The 22,960-nt window shown below is 39.3% G+C and overlaps 1 protein-coding gene across 4 annotated transcripts in view; it reads right to left on the reverse strand.

Annotated features, from left to right (window-relative positions):
* The window catches only part of atp8a2 (ATPase phospholipid transporting 8A2), a 564,661-nt gene that overhangs the window by 197,658 nt on the left and 344,043 nt on the right, over nt 1–22,960 (reverse strand). For all 4 annotated transcript variants that reach the window (XM_060826104.1, XM_060826105.1, XM_060826106.1 and 1 more), the window contains one exon: nt 21,267–21,439. In XM_060826104.1, the coding sequence (XP_060682087.1) occupies nt 21,267–21,439 (173 nt within the window). The remainder of the gene's footprint in view (nt 1–21,266; nt 21,440–22,960) is intronic.

The raw sequence follows: 22,960 nt of genomic DNA on the forward strand, positions 1-22,960 counted from the left end.
TAATTTTAGCTCAAACCCTATGAGGAAGAGGGCCTCAACACACCAGAGGCTGAATTTCCATAAAACAGAAGCAAAGATTTAAGAAGCCTTGCAGTAAAATAGCAAAATCAACACTTTTCTGCACAGCCACTCCCTCGTGCACAGATGTTTTTCCAATTTTTGCAGAATTCAGTTTTTGTTTTACAAGTTAAAATCAACTTATGCATAATTTACAAGCTGCACAAACCCAGCTTCCATGTAAACATTAACTTCCTGAACTTTAAATTTCTAGCACTGCTGGTGAATAGACATCAAAAACAGCTGAGTACCTCTCAACTGACTCAGAGCGATAATGCATCCGGGAAAAACCAGCCACACAAGCAAGCTGCCAGATGTCAGGCACACCACCAAGGAATCAACTTTCACTTATTTCTTGACAGATGCCATTCTGCATCAAACAACTGGAGTGGAACACAACGCTTAATATGTGCTCACAATCAGTCAAACGTAATTATTCTTTTTTTAAACAAGAGTCCGTTATAACTGTGACAAATAACAAAAAATTGACCATACCAAATCATATATATCAAGTTTGTAACACAAAAGCCTACGTACATTCGTAAATAAATGTTTTATAAGCATGCCAGGGTAAATTATTATCCTTTTTAATAAGTATCATACCCTGCCATCAGAAATCAGCATTCAATCCCACATGCCAAAGTACAATGCTATACATACAATGTAGGATACACTAAAAAAATCTTTCCGAGTTTGAATGTCGATTTTGATTAAAACAATGGTTGAATAAACAAAATAAACAACATTTCTGAAGTTTAGACAATACTTTTTAAATTGAAAATTGAACTAAATTCTTTTAAAACTCTGGTCTAATTCATTAATAATTGGAACATCTCTAGAATTAAAAAATAAAGCAGCACACCATCCTCTCCATTCTTTTGTCCTTCTTACTTGATGGTGATTATTATGGAATGTTAGTTTAAAAGTACACCTTTTTTTTTAGTGTAGAAAGCAAGTTCATGCTCTCATTAGCATCCAAGTTGAGCATGATTTAGTTTTCACTGGGCTGACACATAACATCCCACAATAAGAAATCACCACAGAAACATCATAAGAAGAATATTGATCTTTTCTAGGTTAGATGGCCTGTAGCAACCTAACTCTGACTTTCCTGATGATCACAAATCAGGAATTGAATTTGGAACTTCCTGATGTGCATTCATGAAAATGGAAACCAAAGAAAATTTATAATACAGAAGAAAACCATTTAGCCTATTGTGTCTATGCTAATTGATGAGGAACTATTCAACCTAATCCTACCTGCCAGCCCTAGTTCTGCAAATCACAGCTGTTCAAATGCACACATATGTACTTTTTAAGATGGTGAGAGTTTCTGCCTCTACCACTCTCTCAAGCAATGTCTCCTAGGGTGTCTCAACCATCCTAGGGATGAAAAAAAATGGTTCCTAATCTCCCCTCTAATCACAATCGCTTAAATCATATGCTTTCCAGGCCATTATCCAACTACTAAGGTAAACAGACCATTCTTATTTCCCAAATTTAGGCCCTTAAATAAACCACCCCATAAAATCGTCTGTTTTCAAGAAAATGAACCTCAACCTATTAATTGCTTGTAATGTGATGATCAGAACTGTATACAGCACCCAGAAGTGGTCTAACTAGTCTTGTACACAGTTCAAGCACAGCCTCCTTGTTCAAATATTCTATGCCTCTGGTAATAGAAGAAAAAACGCTACCTGCTTTCTTGACAGTCTTATCTGTAGCCTTTTGTCCTGCTACCTTTAGGGATCTGTGGACAAATACTCCCAGGACCCTCCATACCACACAATATCCTGACAGCTATTGCGTATCCCCCTGTATGTCCCAAAATGCATAAGCTCAATTCTTGAACAAAAATAATTGCTGGAAAAGCTCAGCAGGTCTGGCTACATCTGTGCAGAGAAATCAGAGTTAATGTTTCAGGACGAGTGACCTTTCCTCAGAATGTTCCGTTTTCGATTCTTAATTACAGCATCTACAGTTCTTTCGGTTTTTCCCTCATCCAATTGTATTCCATTTTTCACTTACCTGCCCAACTGACCAGAGTATTTATTTCTTCCTGAGGTCTAAGCTTTCTTCCTCACTGTCAACCACAGAACCAATTTTAACCTGCAAACTTTTTCATTATTTTCAACACAAAGAAAAACAGAAAACAAGGGATAGAATACTGCCGAACTTCCCCGATTTTCCGTTGTAGAACACTCAATTTGTTAAATATTTGCTTCCTGCAATTAAGCCAATTTTGAATGCACTTTACCAGTCTCCTTTGGATTCGACAGGCTTTTACTTTTACTTGGAATATAATTTGGAAAATTGTCAAAAACTTGGCCAAAACCCATGTTGATTGCACTCACCATACTGCCCTCATCATGACTGTCAGCTATTTAAATTTTTTTTTCTTAAGATTTGTTTAGCCGTTCAGAAAAGATAAATAGCTTATGTTAATCTTCCATTTCTTGGCACTACTCCTACAAATTATACCATTTTGTCTGGTTAGACCATAATAATTATGAACATGAATAGGCTATTCCACCCCTCAAGTTTGTTCTGCCATTCAAAAGGATCATGGCCGATCCACCATCCTCACATCAATTTCTCTGTCTTTTCCCTGTAACCTTTGACTCGGCTACTGATAAGAATCTACTTATTTCAGTCTTAAATATGCACAATGCTCCACAACACGCTGTGGCAAAGAGTTCCAAACACACGCAATCCTCAGAGAAGAGATTACACCTCATTTCAGTCTTAAACTGGCACTCCTTAATGCTGAGACTATGCCCTCCAGTCCTAGACGCTCTCATGAGGGGGAACATCCTCTCAGCAATTACCCTGTCAAGCCCCTTAAGAATCCTATATGTGTCTATGAGATCACCTCTCATTCTTCTAAATTCCAGAGAATAATGTTCCAACTTGTTTAGTCTATGCCTGTAAGACCATCCTTCTGTACCAGGAGTCATCCTAGTGAACCTTTCCCTGAGCTGCTTAAAATGAAATGATATCTTTCCTTAAATAAGGGGATCAAAACTGCTCACAATTAGTGAATTTGTGTATCGATAATCTCACAGTTCATTGACCACTAGCAACACTAAAAGAAACCAGATCTTATCACTGAACAAAAGCGCACTTGAGGTGCAGTGAAGTATCCCTCCTTCCTGGTCAGAGGTTCCAGGTTCAAGTCCCACCTTCACCTGATATGTGTCATATTGTATTTGAAGAGATTGATTAAAAATCATTTACCACTTTAGCTATAGTTTTAAGAAATGCATTTTGCCCTTTTTTTTAAATGAAAGAAGGTTGAGACAGAGGTGCTGAGTGAAACATTCAAAGCCAATAAAACAAACAGTTTGTGAAGTCTCAGGTTTTTTTAAAGTTGGAATAATAGAAACAGCCTGAGTGGGTGAGGTCAAGCTCCCACAGAACCTGACTTTTCAGTTTTAGCTTTCAGCAGTTGCTAAGGTCCTGAACCTAGGTGTCGAAGTTCTTATTCCTCTCTCTGTTACAGCTAAAAGTGAGGATTATCGTTCTGCTGATAGAATTGCAGAGAAGACAATGCATTTTCCTGAATTCGCTTTTGCCAAGGGTGTGTTGATAGGATGTTACTATATTAGATCAGTTAATTAGTAATAGGGTTACAGTTAATAATATTTTTATTATGGTCTAACTGTAGTGAAGAAATGAAGTGTTTTGCTGAAAGTTAAGCATTTGACCAATCAAATTGCATCTGGAATGCAACACTTTACAAAAAAGTTAGGGTCTAGGCTGTCTTATTAATATATTTTGAGGTAGTTTGGTCTGGTCCATAAAACACTGTACAAAAAGCCTTTGTCTCTTGTTGGAATATAGGGACAGGGTTAGGTCATTAGTCCAAATCTAAAATCTTGCTCAACCATGACTAGTCTTTCTAATCTCAATTCCTTGCCCTTACTCAACACCTCTGGGCAGCTATGTTTCTTTTACATCTTGGACTTGTTTTTGGAGGGCGAGGGCACCACATTTCACCTTGTCTTGAGCCTGAATATGAAGACTTACTTACTGCTTTCAATCAGGTTAGCTTTGTTTTAAAATTACATTTCTTTACCCAAGATTCCTGTTTGGAAGACAGTTTCCAATGTACTGTCAATTTCTTTACTTATGTTAAGCAACTTAGGACCTGCTCATTGCCATCTGTCTCTCTCCAATAGCCACCAAGATGTGATGTTGAGGATTGCCGGGTCAATCTGATATCCTATCTGCCGCATGACATTGAAATAGCAACATATTGTTATAAATGGAAGATTGTCCTTTTCGCTGATGCATGCACCCTGCAGACTGGAGACCACAGAATGTATAAAGCACAGAATATCAAATATCTTATTTTCTATTCAGTCTCCATTATAATGTTATGCAAGACACAGTAGATGTTCCCAGTATACCACTATCCTCTGGCGTGCCTGAATTAAGCAAAATGCCAGGAAACTTGAGCTCCCACATCTTCATACTTCACTTCATTCAGTATCAGTTTCTGTTTTGTTTCAGTGAACTTAATCAAGTTTAAATCTAGGTGTGTTAATTCAAGTAGCATGTATAAAAGTCAATAGAAGATTCATAATCTTAGATTCAATGTAGAAATGAATAAGCATTTATTCAACCAAATTCAGTAACACTATTGTTTGCAGTCAAGTTGAAACCATAGTATGGATCTTTCCTGTGCTGTGAATTGGGTGCAATTGCATTTCTCCAGATGAAGTCAAAGAATTTTGACCTCCGCTAGTGAGTTATTAAAAACGAGTGGCTTCCTGTAGAATTAGACAGGCTATATTTTGCAGAGGAAAGCCACCATACTGTTAGCAGCTGTGTTATTTCAGACTGAGAATGAAGCCAGTTCTTTTTAGCTAAGTAGTCGGCCCCCCTACTGAGAACCAGCAGCTGCAGTCACCTTGTATAGACCAAAGTCCTTGTGGTGAATTAGTGGAGTCACAGACAGAGGGCAAAACCAGTCAGCTGTACAGGAATATCAGACATACCACAGGGCTTCCTAAATAACTATTGCCATATCTGCAAAATCTACCACTCCACAGAAGCTCCTTAGTATATCTAATACAGTTACATCCAGCAGGTTATAACTTCTTCAGAAATTTCATATTCTGAAACTAAACAAAAACAGGAATTTTATTTATATTTTTCACAAGGAGTCAGTAAAAAGATTATTGTAGAGATTATGTTTTATCTAGTGCAATTCAGAGTGTTCACGATCTTTCCATGCTCACCGTTATCTTCTTCTCCCTTAAGAGAGATCATTCTTTCCTGAATTACTATTTGAAAGATCATAATCCTTAACCATATGATCAGAAACAGGGCATGTCAGCAGTTTATTCAATCCTCTGCTCAATGTAGCTTGCCACCAAAATAATTTATTTTAGACAACTACAGACCACAAGTGTTTTTAAAAAGTGTAACCGATAACAGGGGGAATGCAGTAAATCTACCTTAAAAATAAAAAAAATACAAATAAACATCACAGTTAAATTTGACTCTCTCTAATTAAATCCTGCACATCCTGACCTACATTTATTTGCAATGGCTTTACAATGGTTATCAATTCACTATGTAAATGAGGCAATTATGAATGCAAATCACAAGGTAACGGAGTGCCTCCATCTTCTTATTCAAAGGGGATACGGAAAACTGTTGTGTTTTAGCCCATCTATGTTTACCTCTAGATTAGAGTAGTGCTGGAAAAGCACAGCAAGTCAGGCAGCATCCTAGGAGTAGGAAAACCAACATTTTGGGCAAAGCCCTTCATCAAGCTTTTGCCCAAAACGTTGATTTCTTGCTCCTTGGACGGTGTCTGACCTGCTGTGCTTTTCCAGCACTACTCTAATCTTGACTCTAATGTCTAGCATCTGCAGTACCCACATTCGCCTCTGTTCACCTCTAATCAATGGTGATCTAGAGTACAGGACTGCTGAATTTACATGCAAACAACTGATCTTATTTTTGACAAGCGAGGATATTTCAACAAATGGCAAAAAGGCACCATGATAAATTTACAATGCTGAAGTAATCAGTTGCACCAGTGTCAGGGAATCCTCCTACATGACTATTATTTGCAAATACTTCTAATATGATCTTGTACTCCAAACAAGCTGCTGTATTACCTAAGCAGCACAATGAATGAGCATTAAGATGTGCATGAACAAATTTTAAATGGATGGATTGATTTAAGTGAGTTTGAGTACGACTGTTTCCTGCTTATCTAACTAACATCAAACTAAGCTAGTTTAACAATTCAGGTCTGTCATTGCCTTAACAATCATTTAATTTGTCCACCTTGCCAATGATTAATGAAGTACACATTCACAAAAAGACACCAGCATATGTCTCATGTCACAAGAGCATCCTGTTGTTAGAACCTTGGGTTACACTATCATACAAATAAATACACAGAAGAGTAGATTCTCTCAAACGTAAGATTCTTAGATTATGTACTTGCAGGAGCTTTTGAACTTGAGAAGGTATAAAATCTCAATTTTTAAGATGCAACCAAGGATTTAAGGAAAACAGCATTTGACAGAGACTCCACTGATCAGTGCTAAATGATGCTGAATTAAAGAACAGCATCTTTCGCAACCTCAGGATATCCCAAAGTACTTTCATAGCTAATGAGTACTAAACATCGACAACGCGAGCTGCTACTTGAGGCCATAAATGTCTGAGGAGGGATATTGATAAATTTGGACAGACAAAATATAATGTGGGAAATTGTGCAGTCATCCACTTTAATAGAAAGAATAGAAAAGCAGAACATTGTTTAATTAGAGAGACTGCAGACTGCTGCAGACAGAGGGATCTGCTTGCTCTTGTACCTAAATCACAAAAGAGAATGCAATTACAACAAGTAAAGTAGACAAATTGAATGTTAGCCTTATTTGCAATGGGGTTACAATATAAAAGCAGGAAAGTTGTTTTACTTTGTACAGGGCTTGACAAGATTACATTTGGTGTTTATGCACAGTTCAGTTCCACTTAGTTATGAAGGAAAATAGTTGTGTTGAAGTCACTTCAGAGAAAAGGCAATTGACTTGACTGATTCTGAGGATGAATAGGTTATCTTATGAGACATGTTTGAGCAGATTGGGCCTGATACTCAAAGGAGCTTAGAAAAACAGGATGTGACTTCATTGAATATTACAAGTTTCAGAGGTGACTTGGAAGAATGGATCACAAAAAAAGAGGTTCCCCCATCATGGGAAAATCTGGAACTATGGGGCACGTTTTCAGAAAATGCTATATCCTATTTAAGATGGAGATGAGTAAAAAATGAGGTCTGCAGATGCTGGAGATCACAGCTGCAAATGTGTTGCTGGTCAAAGCACAGCAGGTTAGGCAGCATCTCAGGAATAGAGAATTCAACGTTTCGAGCATAAGCCCTTCATCAGGAAACATAGGGTTGAAAATGGGAATGTGGAGTTAAGGCAACCCTCTGTCAGACATTAGATTAGTAAATGGTATAGCAGGTGAGATGGGCTGAATCAACTGGGCCATTCTGCTCCTTCTTCTTATGACCTTTACGAAATGTTAAACTCGTAAGAAAAAGCTGGAATGAGGTGTCCAATCTTTTCATACAAAAGGCCTTTTGAGCTTTTTTTCCTCACTTAAGAGATTGATGGGCACATTTCGAAGAGATAAGATTGCCACAACATTAAGTATGAATTTCAAGATGTACAAAAAACAGAAAGCATGCTGAGCAAAAAAGGTCAAAGCATTACATTGAGAATGTAAAAAATGAGTAATTAATAAGGATGACCATTATAAGGTGCTAAATAGCAGGGCTAACCAATAAAATCATTTTTGCCTTTTCAATTAAATAGTATTACCAGAAAAAGGCACACCCAGGCCTTAAATAAGTTAATCTGGGTGCTGTCTTGAGTTCAACAACACTATCTTAGCTCAGATAGGATGGGGTAGTGAGACAGCCTAGGCAAGTGTAATGTGGATGAGGGGTGAAGTGAACGTCAAGCCCAAGGTGGTGTGTGTGGAAGGCAAGAGATTGTTTGGCCAAAGACAGGTTGGGGGTATGGACGAGAGTGTGTTTGAGAGACAAAAGTGCAACCAAAGGCCAAAAAGAACTATAACCCAAGAATGCACCATGGTTGTGAAAACAAACATGAAGAGTTTGCACTGCTCACTGCTTCTCAACTCTGATGTTAATTTTTATGCATATTGCTGCTGACAGTCTCATTGTCAGCTCCAAATCTGGGAACAGCCTATGATTAGGGGAACAGCCTTTACAGAATCTTTCACTGCATCTTGAGCAATGGCTCTGTGGACTGGTTGGACTCAGACCTCTGACAACACAGAGCTGCATATGTAAGGATGAAACTGGAAAAGGATAAAATCAACAGGTTAAAAGGGATTTCAGACAACACCAAACTTGAGATTGCTGCCATTCAGCACGGTCAGAGAGTCTCAGAATTCCAACAGTACAAAAAGAGGCTGTTCGGCAGAACATAGTCTGCACTGATCCTACAGAGACAAAAAAAAGGGCCGGTGGGGGGGGGGGGGGAGGTGGTTTGTGGGGAGGAGGTGGATGTAAAGAAAGAGAGAGGGGGGAAGGAACAGAGAAAGTAGAGGGAAAGGAGACAGAAAGGGTTGGAGTGGGAGGCAGACAGAAAGGGGGGAAAGCAGAAGAAAGAGGAGGAGGGACACAGAAAGAGGGATGGAGAGGGAGAGAGAGAGAGAGAGAAGAGAGGTGAGGGAGACAGAAAGAGACACGGGAGGAAGGAAACAAAGCGGGGAAGAGGTGTGTGTGTATATGAGAGAGAGAGCGCACAAGCGAGACAGGGGGAGGGAGTGAGGGAGAGAGAGATGGGGAAGGGAGCAAGGCAGAAAGAGAGACAGGAACGGGGAGGGAGAAGAGAGAGAGTTGGAAGAGGGAGCAAGATAGAAAGGGGAGGAAGAGAGAGACGGTGACAGAGCAAGAGGGAAAAAAGAGAAATGAGGTGTGGAAAGTGGGTGGAAAGAGAGTGAGAAAGATGGGAGGGAGCAAGAGAGACAGAAAGAGAGAGAGAGAGATGGGGAGGTAGCGACATATATATATAAGAGAGAGGGAGAGACAGAGAAGGGAGCAAGTGAGAAAGACGGGGATGGAGCGAGAGTGTGAGAAATTGGGGACGAACCAAGAGAGAGACAGGGAGGGAGCGAGAGAGGAGGAGGTGCAGGCATGTGCAAGAGAGAGGGGCAGGGGAGGGAGTGAGAGAGAGAGATGGGGACAGGTGGAGAGACGGGGACAGGTGGTGAGAGATGTGGGAGTGTGGAGAGAGACAGGGGTGGTAGACAGGGAGTGAGAGGGGGAGACAGGGAAGGGGAGAAGGAGTGAAAGGAGAGGGGAAAGGAAGGAAAAGGGAGAGGGAGGGGAATAAAAGAGAAAGTTAAAATTGAGGTGGGGGAACAAAAGAAAAGGAGCATGGAAAGGTGAGAGAGCGCGCGCAAGAAAAGGAAGGAAAGACGACACAGCAAAAAAGAGACAGAGAAAGAGGAGGAAGGAGAGGAGGAAGGAGAAAGGAGTCAGGTAGAGACAGAGAGAGCAAGGGTGCGAGTGAGAGAGAGAGAGAGAGAGAGAGAGCGGAACAATGGGAGAGGAACACTGAAGAGGATGTGCAGAATCAAGAGGAGAGGTCTGAAAGTGGGTAAACAGAATGGAGTGTAAAACGCAAGAGGGTTACAGAGGGAAGTAGTGATGGGAACAGACAGGAGGCTACAGAGGAAGGCAGAGAGGGAGAGAGATTTACAAGAATGTTGTCAAGGCATGAAAATCACAAATGTAATAAAAGATAGAATATGCTAGGATTGCTTTCCTTAAAATATAAGAGACTGAATGGGGACTAAACCAAGATGTACACAGTAATGAAGTGATGGGGAGTTCAACTCGTGAGGGGCGGTGAGCGTAACTGCCTTTGCCATTAAGGTTGCACTGGACTGAGTGAGGACCAAGGAGTCCTAGCAAAATAAGAGTCAATGGGAACACAAGTATTGGGGGTGGAGGGCAGGGGGGGGGGGGGGGGGGGGGGGGCGGGGGGTGGTGTTGGGGTGGGATGGCGCTAAGTGTCTCTGCTGGTTGTAGTCATACGTGACAGAAAGAAAGAAGATTGTTATATGTCAACCATCTTGGTTATAGTATATCTCTGCAGGAGTTCCTCAGGGTCACGTCCTAGGCCCAACTGCCTTCAGCTGCTTCATCAACGTGACCTACTCTCAATCATAACGTCAAATGTGGGGAAGTTCGCTGATGATTGCACGATGTTCAGCATCATTTGTGACTCTTCAGATACTGAAGCAGTCCATTTCCAAATGAAGCAAGATCTGGACAATATCCGGCTCAAGGGCTGACAAGTTGCAAGTAACTTTATGCTATACAAGTACCAGGTTCCACCATCTTCAATAAGGCAGAATCTAACCATTTTCCACTGGACATTCAATACCATCACAAAATTGCATCTCAACATCTTGAGGGTTACCATTGATCAGAAATTGAATAGGAGTAGTTATACAAATACTGTGCTACAAGAGCAGACCAGAGGCAAAGAATCCTACATGGTAACTCACCTCCTCGTTGTCAAAAGCATGTCTACCATCTGTAAGACAAAGTATTGAGTATGATGGAATACTCCCATTTGTTAGGAAACTGCAGCTCCATGCTGAAGATGCTTGACACCATTCAGGAAAAAAATATAATATTTTATTGGCACCACATGCTCAAACATTCACTCCCCCTACCACCAACACTAAGGACGAGCAGAGAGTACCATCGGCAAGGTGCCCTGCAGAAATTCACCTGGCATTCTTCAAGAGTAACATCTAAACCCACCACCATCTATAAGGTCAAAGGTAGCAGATACATGGGACAACCACCATCTACAAGTTACCCTCTAAGCGACTCACCACACCACCTTGACTTGGAAATATATTACTGCTTCTTCAACATCTGGGTCAAAATTCTGAAACTCCCTCACCAACATCATTGTGGGTCTACCTACACCAAATAGATAGCTACAGTTCAAAAAAAGCAGCAAACTAGGAGCTAATACAGATGAGCAATAAACATCGGTCCATCCAGCATTGCCTATGTATGGTCCATATGTAAGAAAGATACATAGACAGGAAAGACCATTTTCCTCAGACAGAAAGGTCAATTACTAGGGTGTCCAGATTTAAGGTGATGGATAAAAGAATGTCAAGGATGATTGTGTCTGGAATTCACTGCCCAGTTTCATGAGGCAGACACTCTCAACTCATTTAAAAGGAACTTGAACGTGTATCTGAAGTGATGTAACCTGCAAGGGTATGGACAGGTGCTGCTAACTGAGATGAGAATAGGTGACCATTCAGCTGTCACAGATGCAATGGGCTGAATATCATCTTTGTGCTGTGATGTTTCTATTGCTCTATGGTCTAGCAAGGGAGAAGAGAGCAAAGGGGGTGATGAGAGAAAGGAAGAGAGATGCTGAGAGAGTACGAGAGAGACAGCCTGTGAATTTGAGAGATAGTAAGGGTAATGTTTACAAGGGATAGCATAAATTTCCCCCTTTCAGGTGATGACTAGACAGCAGAATGTTTTTGTAAAATTTGCTAGGCAGGAAGGACACACAAGAAGCTGACCTGCAAATTGGAGGTCAAATTACAAAATCCCAATACGTGAAATTCTGGTCCCTCAGACTCTTCTATTTTCAATTTGATTTGATCTGCTCAAGTTCAAAATCCAAATCAGTAACATTTATAAAAGAAAAGCTAGGTCTAATACAATCAGTTGTTTATCATCAATCTATACATTACAAACAGTTCAGAAATGGTTACCCCACTAATATCAAGAATGGGGCAGTTATCTTATGTGGAAATGTTTGACAGGTTGGGCCAGCATGCACTGACATTTAGAAGAATGAGGGGTTATGTTCTTGAAACAAGACTGTGAATAATATTTTTCTATTTACTATGTTGCATTGTTCAAAAGATGGAAAAATGTTCTTGCTAATTATAAAAGAAATCTTACACTTAAAAGAATATATTATTTGTTTAAAATATCAGACCCAACATACTGTCGAAACGAATTAGTTGTTCACTGTACAAAGGAGAACTCCAAGCTGTGTTACAGCAGCAGCTTAAGGAATATCATTAACCTCAGTGACCCAGATACGGTATGGAAATAAAATTAACCACAGGTTTTGCTAATAAAAGCAAACTAGGTAATGACGTTTTTTTAATGTCCAAGTAGCATCCTGACACCGGAATCTCTGAACCAATCTTTTCGATTCGATCTATATGGGAATGTCCTATACAGGCTATTTCCCTCTCCATAAAGTAAAAATTGATATTTATAAACAAACTCAACTGCATTGTCCATCTGTACTAATACTGCAAATGCATAGTAAGCTGTTGTAAATTGTGTTAAAGACATGTCTGTGTTTGTTTTCCAGTTTATCAGACTTGTTGAAAAAAATCAGGAAACTTTCATGCATGGGATTTGAAAATCACTTCACAGCAATAGTGCTGAAAATATTTTCGACCTGACACAAAAGATACATCAAAAACTTTTATAATGTGGATATCAGTTACATCTGATTTTGAACTCAATGTTGGCCATTACGATCACTGACATTTACCACAGGTTGACTGGACAGAACTGGATTACTGGTTTAGCCTTTCGTTTCTATGCTGTGCTGCCTAGTAATACACTGAATAGCTTGACCAGAAAGTCACTTTGGGCAGCAACGGACATGAGCATTAAAATGCCATTTTTATCCTTGCTACAATTGCAGTTGTTCCAAATTATTTTGAGTTGAACATCTCTGCAAGAGTTCTGATTCACTGAAATCATGACTCATAACCACACTCGCTGAAAATATGTTGCTGGAAAAGCGCAGCAGGTCAGGCAGCATCCAAGGAGCAGGAGAACCAACGTTTCGGGCATGAGCCCTTCTTCAGACTCATTTTCAGCTCTGATCTCCAGCATCTGCAGTCCTCACTTTCTCCTCATAACCACACTCCACAGGTATTGTTAGGCTTATATCTGCCCCCAAGTACTTTATTCTGGTCAACACTGGGATTGACCAGATGTAACTGGAAGGGGTTAAACAATTAAGAATAGAAATGAAGACACTAATGAGAAAATATATATATATACAGGACTCCTTACAACAGAAGCCAGAAAAAAGCTAGGTGTCATGGTATATGGGAACAAAAGCAGTGAAGGTAGGGCATATCACTTTGCAACGTTCACTAAAAATCACAGCACAGCTGCTGAGAAATTGCTCTTATTGGTGGTGGTTGGGAGGGGAGGGGTTTGTGTAGGGAGCTGTCTGCAGAACTTGTATTTAGATCAGGATGTCTATTGATATCTTTATTTGATTTGTCCCATTCATTCTAACAATTTACAGTAATTCCCAGTTGGTCATTGTATCAGTTCCTTGCAGAGTCCAGAGGTAGTCAACTACCAACGTTATTGTGGCAGTGAGCAATTAGAAGCTGAATAGATAATGGTGCCATGAAATGACCACTGATTGTTGTAAAAACCAATGTGGCTCATTACATTATGTAACTCATTCTTGGGTGTTAAATGAAGCGGCTGTGGAGATAGTTGATGCATTGGTTTTCATTATCCAAATTCCCTAGCTTCTGCTAAGATTCTATCAGGGTGGAAGATAACACAAACAATTATTTGGGATAGAATTAGTAATCACTGGGCCAATTCAGAAGAGCCAACATTGATTTCAAAAGATTTCAAAAGTCACATTCGAATAATTGCTGGATCTTTTTCAACAGGTAAAGCTGTTCAGTTGTAGAACGTGGACTTTCAAAAGGTATTTAATACAAACGACAAATATGAGAAAAGTTACAGTTCATAAAGGGGCAGTAGAAACACGGATACAAAAGTTATAGGGAACAGTGGTAATCAGAGGATATTTTCAATGGCCGAAGAAGGTTTGTAGGGGAGTTCCTCAGAGCTCTGTATTAGAACTTTTCTTTTTCTGATGTATATTCATGATGTAGATCTTGACATGCATGGGACAATTCTGTGGATGATATGACACTCAGAAGCATGGTAAACTGGAAGTACAGTACAGAGTTCCAAAAGGACACAGACAAGTTGGTGTAGAGGGCACATAAAAAGCAGATGAATTTCAATATGAAAAAGTATGAGAAAAGCAGGAGCACCACTGAAGGTGGCAGGTTAGGCCAAGAGAACAGTTAATATGCATCCAGTATTCTGGGCTTTATTAACAGGAACATAGAATATAGGAGGCAGGAGGTTACGCTGAATTTACACAAGATATTTGATAAGCAAGGTGTGAAAAGTTGTCAGGGTAGGTGGGAATGGAGAGCGATCTAATTGCAGGGTGGATCTAGTTTGAGATTCTGAGTGGCCTACTCTGGCTTAATTTAGATTTCTGCACATAAGAAGTCTGTATAAGAATATAGACAAGTCAAGGGATTCAGCAAAACATTGACAGCTGGAACATAAATTGGACAAAATGTGAACTGGTCCAATTTGGTAAGCTGAATAGCACTTTATTTAAATATAACGAGAAATCAGAGTTCTGCTGTATAGAGGGGTCTTGGTGTCCTGTTGCATGTGTCACAAAAGCTTAATAAGCAAAGACAGCAACTGATTTAGAAGGCAAACAGAAAGTTGTTTCTTACCACAAGGGAAATAGAAGATAAAAGTAGAAAGGTTTTGTTACAGATGTGCAGGAGTATTGGATGGACACATTTGGAGTAGTATATGCAGTTAGGGTCTCCTTATATAAAGAAGGATGTAAATGCATGAGAAGCAGTTCAGAGATGGTTTACTCGACTAATACCAAGATTGGAGCAGTTATTTTCTGAGGAAGGGTTGAACAGCCTAGGCCTCAATCCTCTGGAGATTACAAGAATGAGGGGTTGTGTTCTTGAAACATACAGAATCCTGAGGTGATGCGGCAAGGTGGATACGGAAAAGATGATCACTCATGTGGGAAAGATTTGAACTGGGGAAAACAATTTAAAAATAAGGTTTCTGCTATTTAAGGTGGAGATGTGGAGGATTTGTTTCCCCTCTGAGGTAATGAGTCTTTGGAATACTCTTCCTCAGACAGGTGGAAACAGAGTTGTTGAGTATTGCTAAGGAGAGATGGGATTCTTTACTAACATAGTAATCAAAGGTTGTTGGGTTAGGAAGGAGTGAAGAGTTGAGGCCACAATCAGATCAGCCATGATCTTACTATGTGGCAGAGCAGGCTTGAGGTTCCTAATTTCTCATCTATACACCTATCTTTTAGGGAAGGAAATGTGCTTACCTTTATCTGCTTGGGCTTTCATGTAACCACAAATCCACAAAAATGTCATTGACTTCAATGCCTTTTGAAATGGTCATTTATAGACTCATTTCAGGAACAATCAAATGCGGGCCTTAACACTGATGCCCACATCCCAGGAAAGATTTTTCAAGAAGTGCTGCCACATTATGGAATCACATTGAACAGCAGATATTTTATTTTGGGTTATGTAAGTGCAGTCTGGTTGAGTACGGTAGGTACTCTGACTATTACAAACAACCAAAGGAATATACTATTTGATTCTATTAATCAATTGTAGAGGCTACATACATATAATTCATATATACAGTGGCTACATATGTGGCATTTTCCACCAGAGTGGACAATTAATGCTCAGTGAAGGATGTCAAGTGCGCAACAAGCTGCCACGTCACTCAGCATTTCTCACATTGTTGATCACATTTAAGTGGGAGCAGGGTTGGGTAAAGTAGGTTTACGGGCAAACGAGGGGGAACATAAATTCCAGCCCATATCTCTTAATACCTATCCCAGACAAAAATATAATCTACCTTAGTTTTGAATTTTTTAACTGACCTAGCCTCAACATCTTTCTGGAGGTGACTGCTCAAGATGTCCACTTGCCTGTATGTAAAGGAATGCTTTATAACATTACCCCAGAATAGCCTAATCCAGATTTTTAACATTATGCCCCCTTCATCCGGATTTCTAAATAGCTTCTCTATTTACTTTATTAACTCATTAATAATCTCAACTAGATTCCCACTTACATCGTCTATACTCAAAGAAATGTAAGCTTACCCCAACACAACCTGTTCTAATAATTTATTTCAAATGAAAACACAAGGCATTGAAGAAACGCAACAGGTCTGGTAGTCTCTGTGGGGAGAAAGCAGAGTCCATGTTTTAGATCCACTGACTCTTACTTAACTATCCTAGTATAAAAGAAATGGATAGCAAACAGAATATTCTCCTTTGCCTGCACACGAGGTGCTTTATGATTGGTGAATTGTCAGAAGTGTTAAATATGCTCTAATTTACTTCTCAAATAAAAGCAAAATACTGCTGATGTTAGAAATCTTAAACAAACAGACCCCACTGGAGAAACACAGAAGATCTGGCAAGTCTCTCCACAGATACTGCCAGACCTGCTAAGTTTCTCCAGCATTCAGTGGTCATCTATGATTTATTGTAGGATCATAGAATCTCTACAGTACTGAAGGTGGTCATTCAGCCCATTGAGTTTGCACTGACCCTCAGACTATCCCTGCAGCCCTGCATTTACCATGGCTAATCCACCAGGAAGCCAGAGGAACCAGCAGAAACCTACACAAACACAGGCAGAATGTGCAAACTCCACACAGTCACCCAAGGCTGGAATCAAACCTGGGTCCCCAGTCCTCTGAGGCAGCAGTGCTAACCACTGAGCCACTATCCTGCCGAACAATTTAATCTGCTACATTTCCTCTGTTTTTATTATGATGTAAATTTGATTATTTATGCCTTGTAGAAAGGGTGCACTTTTATTAAATTGTTGTGAGATGTTTTGATGCCACTAAGAATTTTGCCTTCATTGGTCCATAGAGAAGAGCTGAATAGTTTGCCATCTAGCAACAAGTAAAACAAAAGCTCAACACCATGTAATTCAGAAAGATGTCAGTTACAAATAAAACATGAGTCTGGTTCCCCAAAACAGGGACTTTCATACATAACTTTTTTTTTGCTTTTTCCCTTTAATGGGAGAAACGCTTCCAAGAATATTTCCTTTCAAATGTTAATCGCACAAAAACACTTGTTGGCTTTAAAAAGTCAGCACCTTGCCATTCCTAAAAGCTGAAATGAAAACGAAAAGTTCTAAATTTGAATATCAAGTTAACTAGCATCTAAAAGTAAAGGCCAATGAATTTCACATGTGCTTTTCAATATACATTTTGAAAGGAAATATTTTCAAGGCTATGGGGAAAGACCAGTGATTGAGGCTAGTTGGAATAGTGAGCTGAATGGCTTCTTTCTGTGCTCAATAATTCTATCATTTTAAATCTGACCCTTGATCAAAACTTATTCTGGGTTGTACCATTTCCAGTGGTTACACTTCAACTTTCCAGCACTTTTCACAATTGACACAGGCTTCAGATGACATATAACACATTATGAACTTTCTCACATCAGTTACAATGTCACTACGTTAAATTAGAACAGAGTCCAGTAGTTTAACACATGAATATTACTGGATGCAAAACAAGGATAATTGAAATACAAATTTGGGAAAAAGTAATCACTAAAAATGCAATAATTTCAAACCTTAAATACAGACCCAGTAGTCAAAATTCACATCACATCAGCTCTGACTGCATTATGACAATAGCAGCAATGAATTGCAAAACAGGATGGTTTCGGTTTCACAGCTGGAAGAGCACCACCTACTGTTCCAGGTAAAATTGGCATTATATTTAATGAATATCATGCAGATCTTACACAGTGTACAATTCTAGAAGTTGAAGGGGAGGCCAGGGTAGGGGGATGTTGACGTTGAGGGGGGGGGGGGGGGGGGGGGGGGGGGGGGAGGAGGAGTTAATGGTCCATGCTACGTGTGTTGGGAATTTAAGGTAACCAATAATGAGATACAAGTATCTATTAATCAATAGCAGCACACTGTGAATTTTCATCCATGATGTGAAGAACCCAAACAAGTATTTTACTGCATGATGTCCATTGTAAGTGACTGAAAACTTATGATGCAACAAGCATCATGAAATTTGGTTTCAGAGTAAAGAACCATTCAAAGTATATTTTGACATATTTGCATGTCACTTTTATTGAATCATTATGGAGCACAGAAACAGGCCATTCAATCCAACAAATTGTATCCTATGCAAGCTTGCCAACTGAAACTATCTACTTTAATTTCAACCCTCTTAATCTTTCAAATACCTTTTTATAGTTTCTCTGAAATATTTACCTAAATTGCTTTAAAATTAAATCTTGCATATCTCAATAGCCACTCAAAAGATATTGGTGGTATTTAACTGAGACAATGGAGGCCTGCTTCATCATTTTTAGGGAAGGCCGGCTAAATTTAAGTATAACTCAGGCATTTAACTTTCTTATTGTTTACATTATTGGGTATTCTTCAGGATCAAGGAGCCTAGGGCTAAACTCCTGCTTATCAAGAGCTTCTGGCTAATCAGATGTAGGCAGCTCCATTGTATGGCAATGCTACTGTCTACACAACATCCATCTGGGGCCTAGAATTATTGCTGGATTTCAGGCCACACATGAGTGCCTCTAAAGATGATAGGATCAGCAGTAAAGGGCAGGGACCCCCCACTTTTGATGCCAGAGCTTACACTGGGCCTTTAGCAGGGAACAATCCCACAAGCAGTCTCTCAGTTACTTATGCAGGCATTAATTGCCCATTTTGGACAAAGTAATAACAACTAATTGTTATGATTAGGGGAGAAAGTGAGGACTGCAGATGCTGGAGATCAGAGCTGGAAAAGCGTAGCAGGTCAGGCAGCATCCAAGGAGCAGGAGACTCGACTTTACGGGCATGAGCCCTTCTTCAGGAATCGTTATGATTAGTCAACAACTACATACACTGTAAATGTATCATGCAACCAGCAGGATGGCAGAAATCTAAACAAAATGGATGCTGATATCTGATTAATGCATTGAGTTTCTTAATATCTTTATTTAAGGTTAAGAAAAGCAGACAGTGGTTGTTAACTATTTGAGCTCATATCGGGAGCAACCCTGGGGCTCCTCAGGCATAGTAGTAATGTCCTCTGAACCAGGAGACCTGGGTTCAAAGTCTCAGCTGCTCCACAGGTGTGTAATAGGTTTATGGCACTGTGGTAATATCTCTACCTCTGAGCCAGAAAGCCTGGGTTCAAGTTCCAGCTGCTCCACAGAAGTGTCATAATATATCATTCATAGGAAGCAAGTGTAACATGGGCATGGATTGAGAAGGGCAAGATCCAGTAAGTCAATAAACTCTCTTTACAGAATAAAAGATAGATGGGGCCTGAGTTCAATATTTCTAACTGGCTTGGAATCTATTAATAATAGACCTTTCTTTTGTCTACCAGCTCCCATGTCGCTTCTCTATGGCACTGTCCATTCATGTTTTGCAAGATGTTAATGGGTTAAGGAACTCATCTGAATCTTCCAGCCAGATAGATTCCACAACCCTAAATTTCACCACCAATTTCTCTTTGTCATGATTTTACTGTTTTTTTTTGTCTTCACTGCATGTAGTTTTCACGATTTCTTAAGCATTGTCCTACTCAGTCTGGATTCTGCAAAGCACTAGAAGACATCTACACACAAGTGAGAAGCAGTAAAATAATGCAAGTTAACACATTCATGAGGAATTCTTTAATTAGACATCTGTTTTCACTCATGAATATGTTCACATTTGAAACTAAAATGGCATTCCAAATATCCACCAACAATTTGAAACCTCTGAATATCAGTACCAAAGATAACCTATAGGGCTTGTGGAAATATCAGCTACATCCCAATTTTAAGAACAAAATGGAATAACCAATAATGAGCCTTATTGCTCCTACAGAAATCTCAGTATGAGTATCTAGATATCAAGTTGTAAGTAGAAATGCAGTGTCTGCTTTAAAAGCAAAGCATTAAAAACACATACTAGCAACTCATGAATACTTTGTCTCACCAAAGAAAAACAAAACTACAGTACAATAAATTAACTCATGGCAGCAAAGTTCCCTTCCACACAACTGATTACAGCAGAAAGTCAAACATTTCCAACAGCAACCGATAACATTTACATTGACTGATTTGATGAGCCTAACCATTCCACATGACCACATTCATTAAAAAGTTCACATGCAGTATGTTTATAACTATACAAGCACATTTAGATGTTTATCACTTGTTAGTGAAAAGACACAGATCAAATTCTCACACCATTGTGTGCATAGGTCTTTAAGTTGTCTGCACAGAAAAAGTCCAGTTCATTTGACCTATTTAAAGAAACATAATGAATGCCCAGTTATGGTTACCTGGAATTAATAGATTGTAATGTCAGGTTCTTAAATCCAGCACTAAAAACAATTTTACTGAAAACATTTGTTAGTCTTATGGTCATCTATGTTCATTTATTTTTGTTGTGGTGCCATGAAGATAACTGCACAAACATCAGGAAATAAAGTTGATACTCCCCTTGGCAGGGATCAGTCCTGCACATTTAAAACACAAAGCTGAACTGAACCTATCTATTCAGAGACCAGGTTTTCATCATGTAACAAATAAGGTACCCTAGATATATAATACTTGGGCTGTGCCAAAGTGGCATCACTGACACCAATCGGACAAGGTCTGTGTAGCTTCATAGTTTCTTGGCAATTGTGTTGACATTAGTGTAGTAAAGCTGAAGTAAGTCCTTTCACCATTGTGGAAACTTAGTACTACTGCTACTATGAATGCAGCAAAAATATGATCACCTTGAATACAAATACATATCTGCTGAACTTTCAATAATAATACAAACCAGCACAAAATATTAAAAAAACAGTTTTTGGAGGGGGCTGAGATAAGGGCATATACTCTGCATATCACTCTCACCACTTTATAATTACATGCACAGGATTTGAATGCTACAGTATACGTTTTGACAAGGTTGCAAAAAAGTGACCAAATCGTCAGCAATAGCTAATTGATTCAGCATTGTATTTTAAGAAATGGAGCTGCACCTTCTACCCCTCCCTTTCCCTAATTGCTCTGGTTTAGGTATGTTTTTGCCCCATGCTCTGCTGATTGACTCTTGATACCTCATTACAATTAGGAATAGGCAAAAGTACTAATTTGCCAAAATGATTCACATCCCAAGGACAAATTAAAATGAAATCTTGTCAATATAGCCAGCATTCTTACCTGCAGCAGATGACAGCTTTACAAGACAAAGCCAGATCTAAAAACGAACGACGGACTTCAAAAGACAGTGCGTATTTCAAAGTGTGCCCATCTATAATTAGGGCAAGCTCGTTCTCTTTGTTCAAGGACTCACCTAGGTCCTCACAATGGTGAGTAAGTGTTTCCCTAGTTGCCTACAAAAAAACAAAAATTTTGTTAATAATCTTGAACAGCATATTTCCTGGATTCATGGTTATAATTTATACTGTCTTTCCTGTTGTTGTTTTCCTGACTGAAAGGCAAGAATTCAACAGCCTGACCCCCATAAAATACATTCTGGATCAGTGGTACTGGAATGAGGGCTTTTGCCTGAAACGTCGATTTCGCTGCACTTTGGATGCTGCCTGAACTGCTGTGCTCTTCCAGCACCACTGATCCAGAATCTGGTTTCCAGCATCTGCAGTCATTGTTTTTAACCCATAAAATACAGCCACATTAATCAGCCATAATTTGGAGATTTAATGTGCAATTGTCAATTTAAAAGCAGAACATCATGCAATGGAATACTTACTCTGGAGTAAAGTCTGAGCTCTGAGAAGGATAATTCCAATACAAATATTTAGCATTTATAGAGAATTGCCCACTCATTTCTCCCAATCCCATTCAAATTGGAATATAAATTTTTTATTTCATCTTGGGAAGCACAAATTGTGAGGTTACAATGATGAGGTTGATAAATTACAACATTTTGGGACTATTTCTTTAAAGTAAAATGAAAGGGACTATGTGAGTTTTCCATGGGCCACCTTGCGGAAAGTCTAAGTGATTTGATTGTTAGGAATTAAAGTGTGGGGCATGTGTCTGGTTGTGTTGTTTCAATGGGAAAAAGCTGCTAAGTATTTACACTTGGAATCAATGATATCAGCCTTAGTACTAACAGTAGGCTGGTATGACAGCCTGGTGGTTCCTAAGTAACTGAGAAGTAATGAGAATATAGCAATATAGCACAATATATAGTTGTGCTTTAATATGTCTATTTAGAACTAAGTTCATGACTTGGAAGAGCCACTGTTGGACTGGGGTGGACAAAGTTAAAAATTACACCACACCAGGTTATAATCCAACAGGTTTATTTGGGAGGCACTAGCTTTCAAAGTGCTGCTTCTTCATCAGGTGGTTGTGAAGCAAGACTACAAGACACAGAATTTATAGCAAAAGATTACAGTATCATACATCTGAAATGATCAACCCAGATTAGATCTTTCAACTTTTAGAATGGGTTTGCTCATTTTGGTTCTTTAATATGTAAATCCCAGAACTTCTTTTAAGTCACATTCTCAAGATAACTTCAAGTATTCTAACAAAAGGTGCCATCTCAGCTCAGACAATGCATTAAAGGTGTGAGATTAAAGTCTGTCTCTGTCCCAATCTTGAGTCAGACTGGTTCTTTTTCTAAAATGTGATTTATATAATATTACATGGACTGACTGTAGGTTATGCATTTTTGAGCAAAGTAGAACATTTCTGCAAATATAATTCTGTAGGTACAGATTCACCCCATAAACATTTTACGTGTGCGCGTGCAGGAGAGACAGAGTAACTGTGTGCATGTGAGTGTGCGCTTGTGGGTGTGAGTGCATGTAAGAGTGTGTGTGTTTGCATATGTGTAAGCTTGGTAAAGTATGTGAGTGAGTGTGATGGGGTATAAGCCTGAG

Source organism: Hemiscyllium ocellatum, chromosome 6, assembly GCF_020745735.1.
Source record: "Hemiscyllium ocellatum isolate sHemOce1 chromosome 6, sHemOce1.pat.X.cur, whole genome shotgun sequence".
NCBI classification, from domain to species: domain Eukaryota; kingdom Metazoa; phylum Chordata; class Chondrichthyes; order Orectolobiformes; family Hemiscylliidae; genus Hemiscyllium; species Hemiscyllium ocellatum.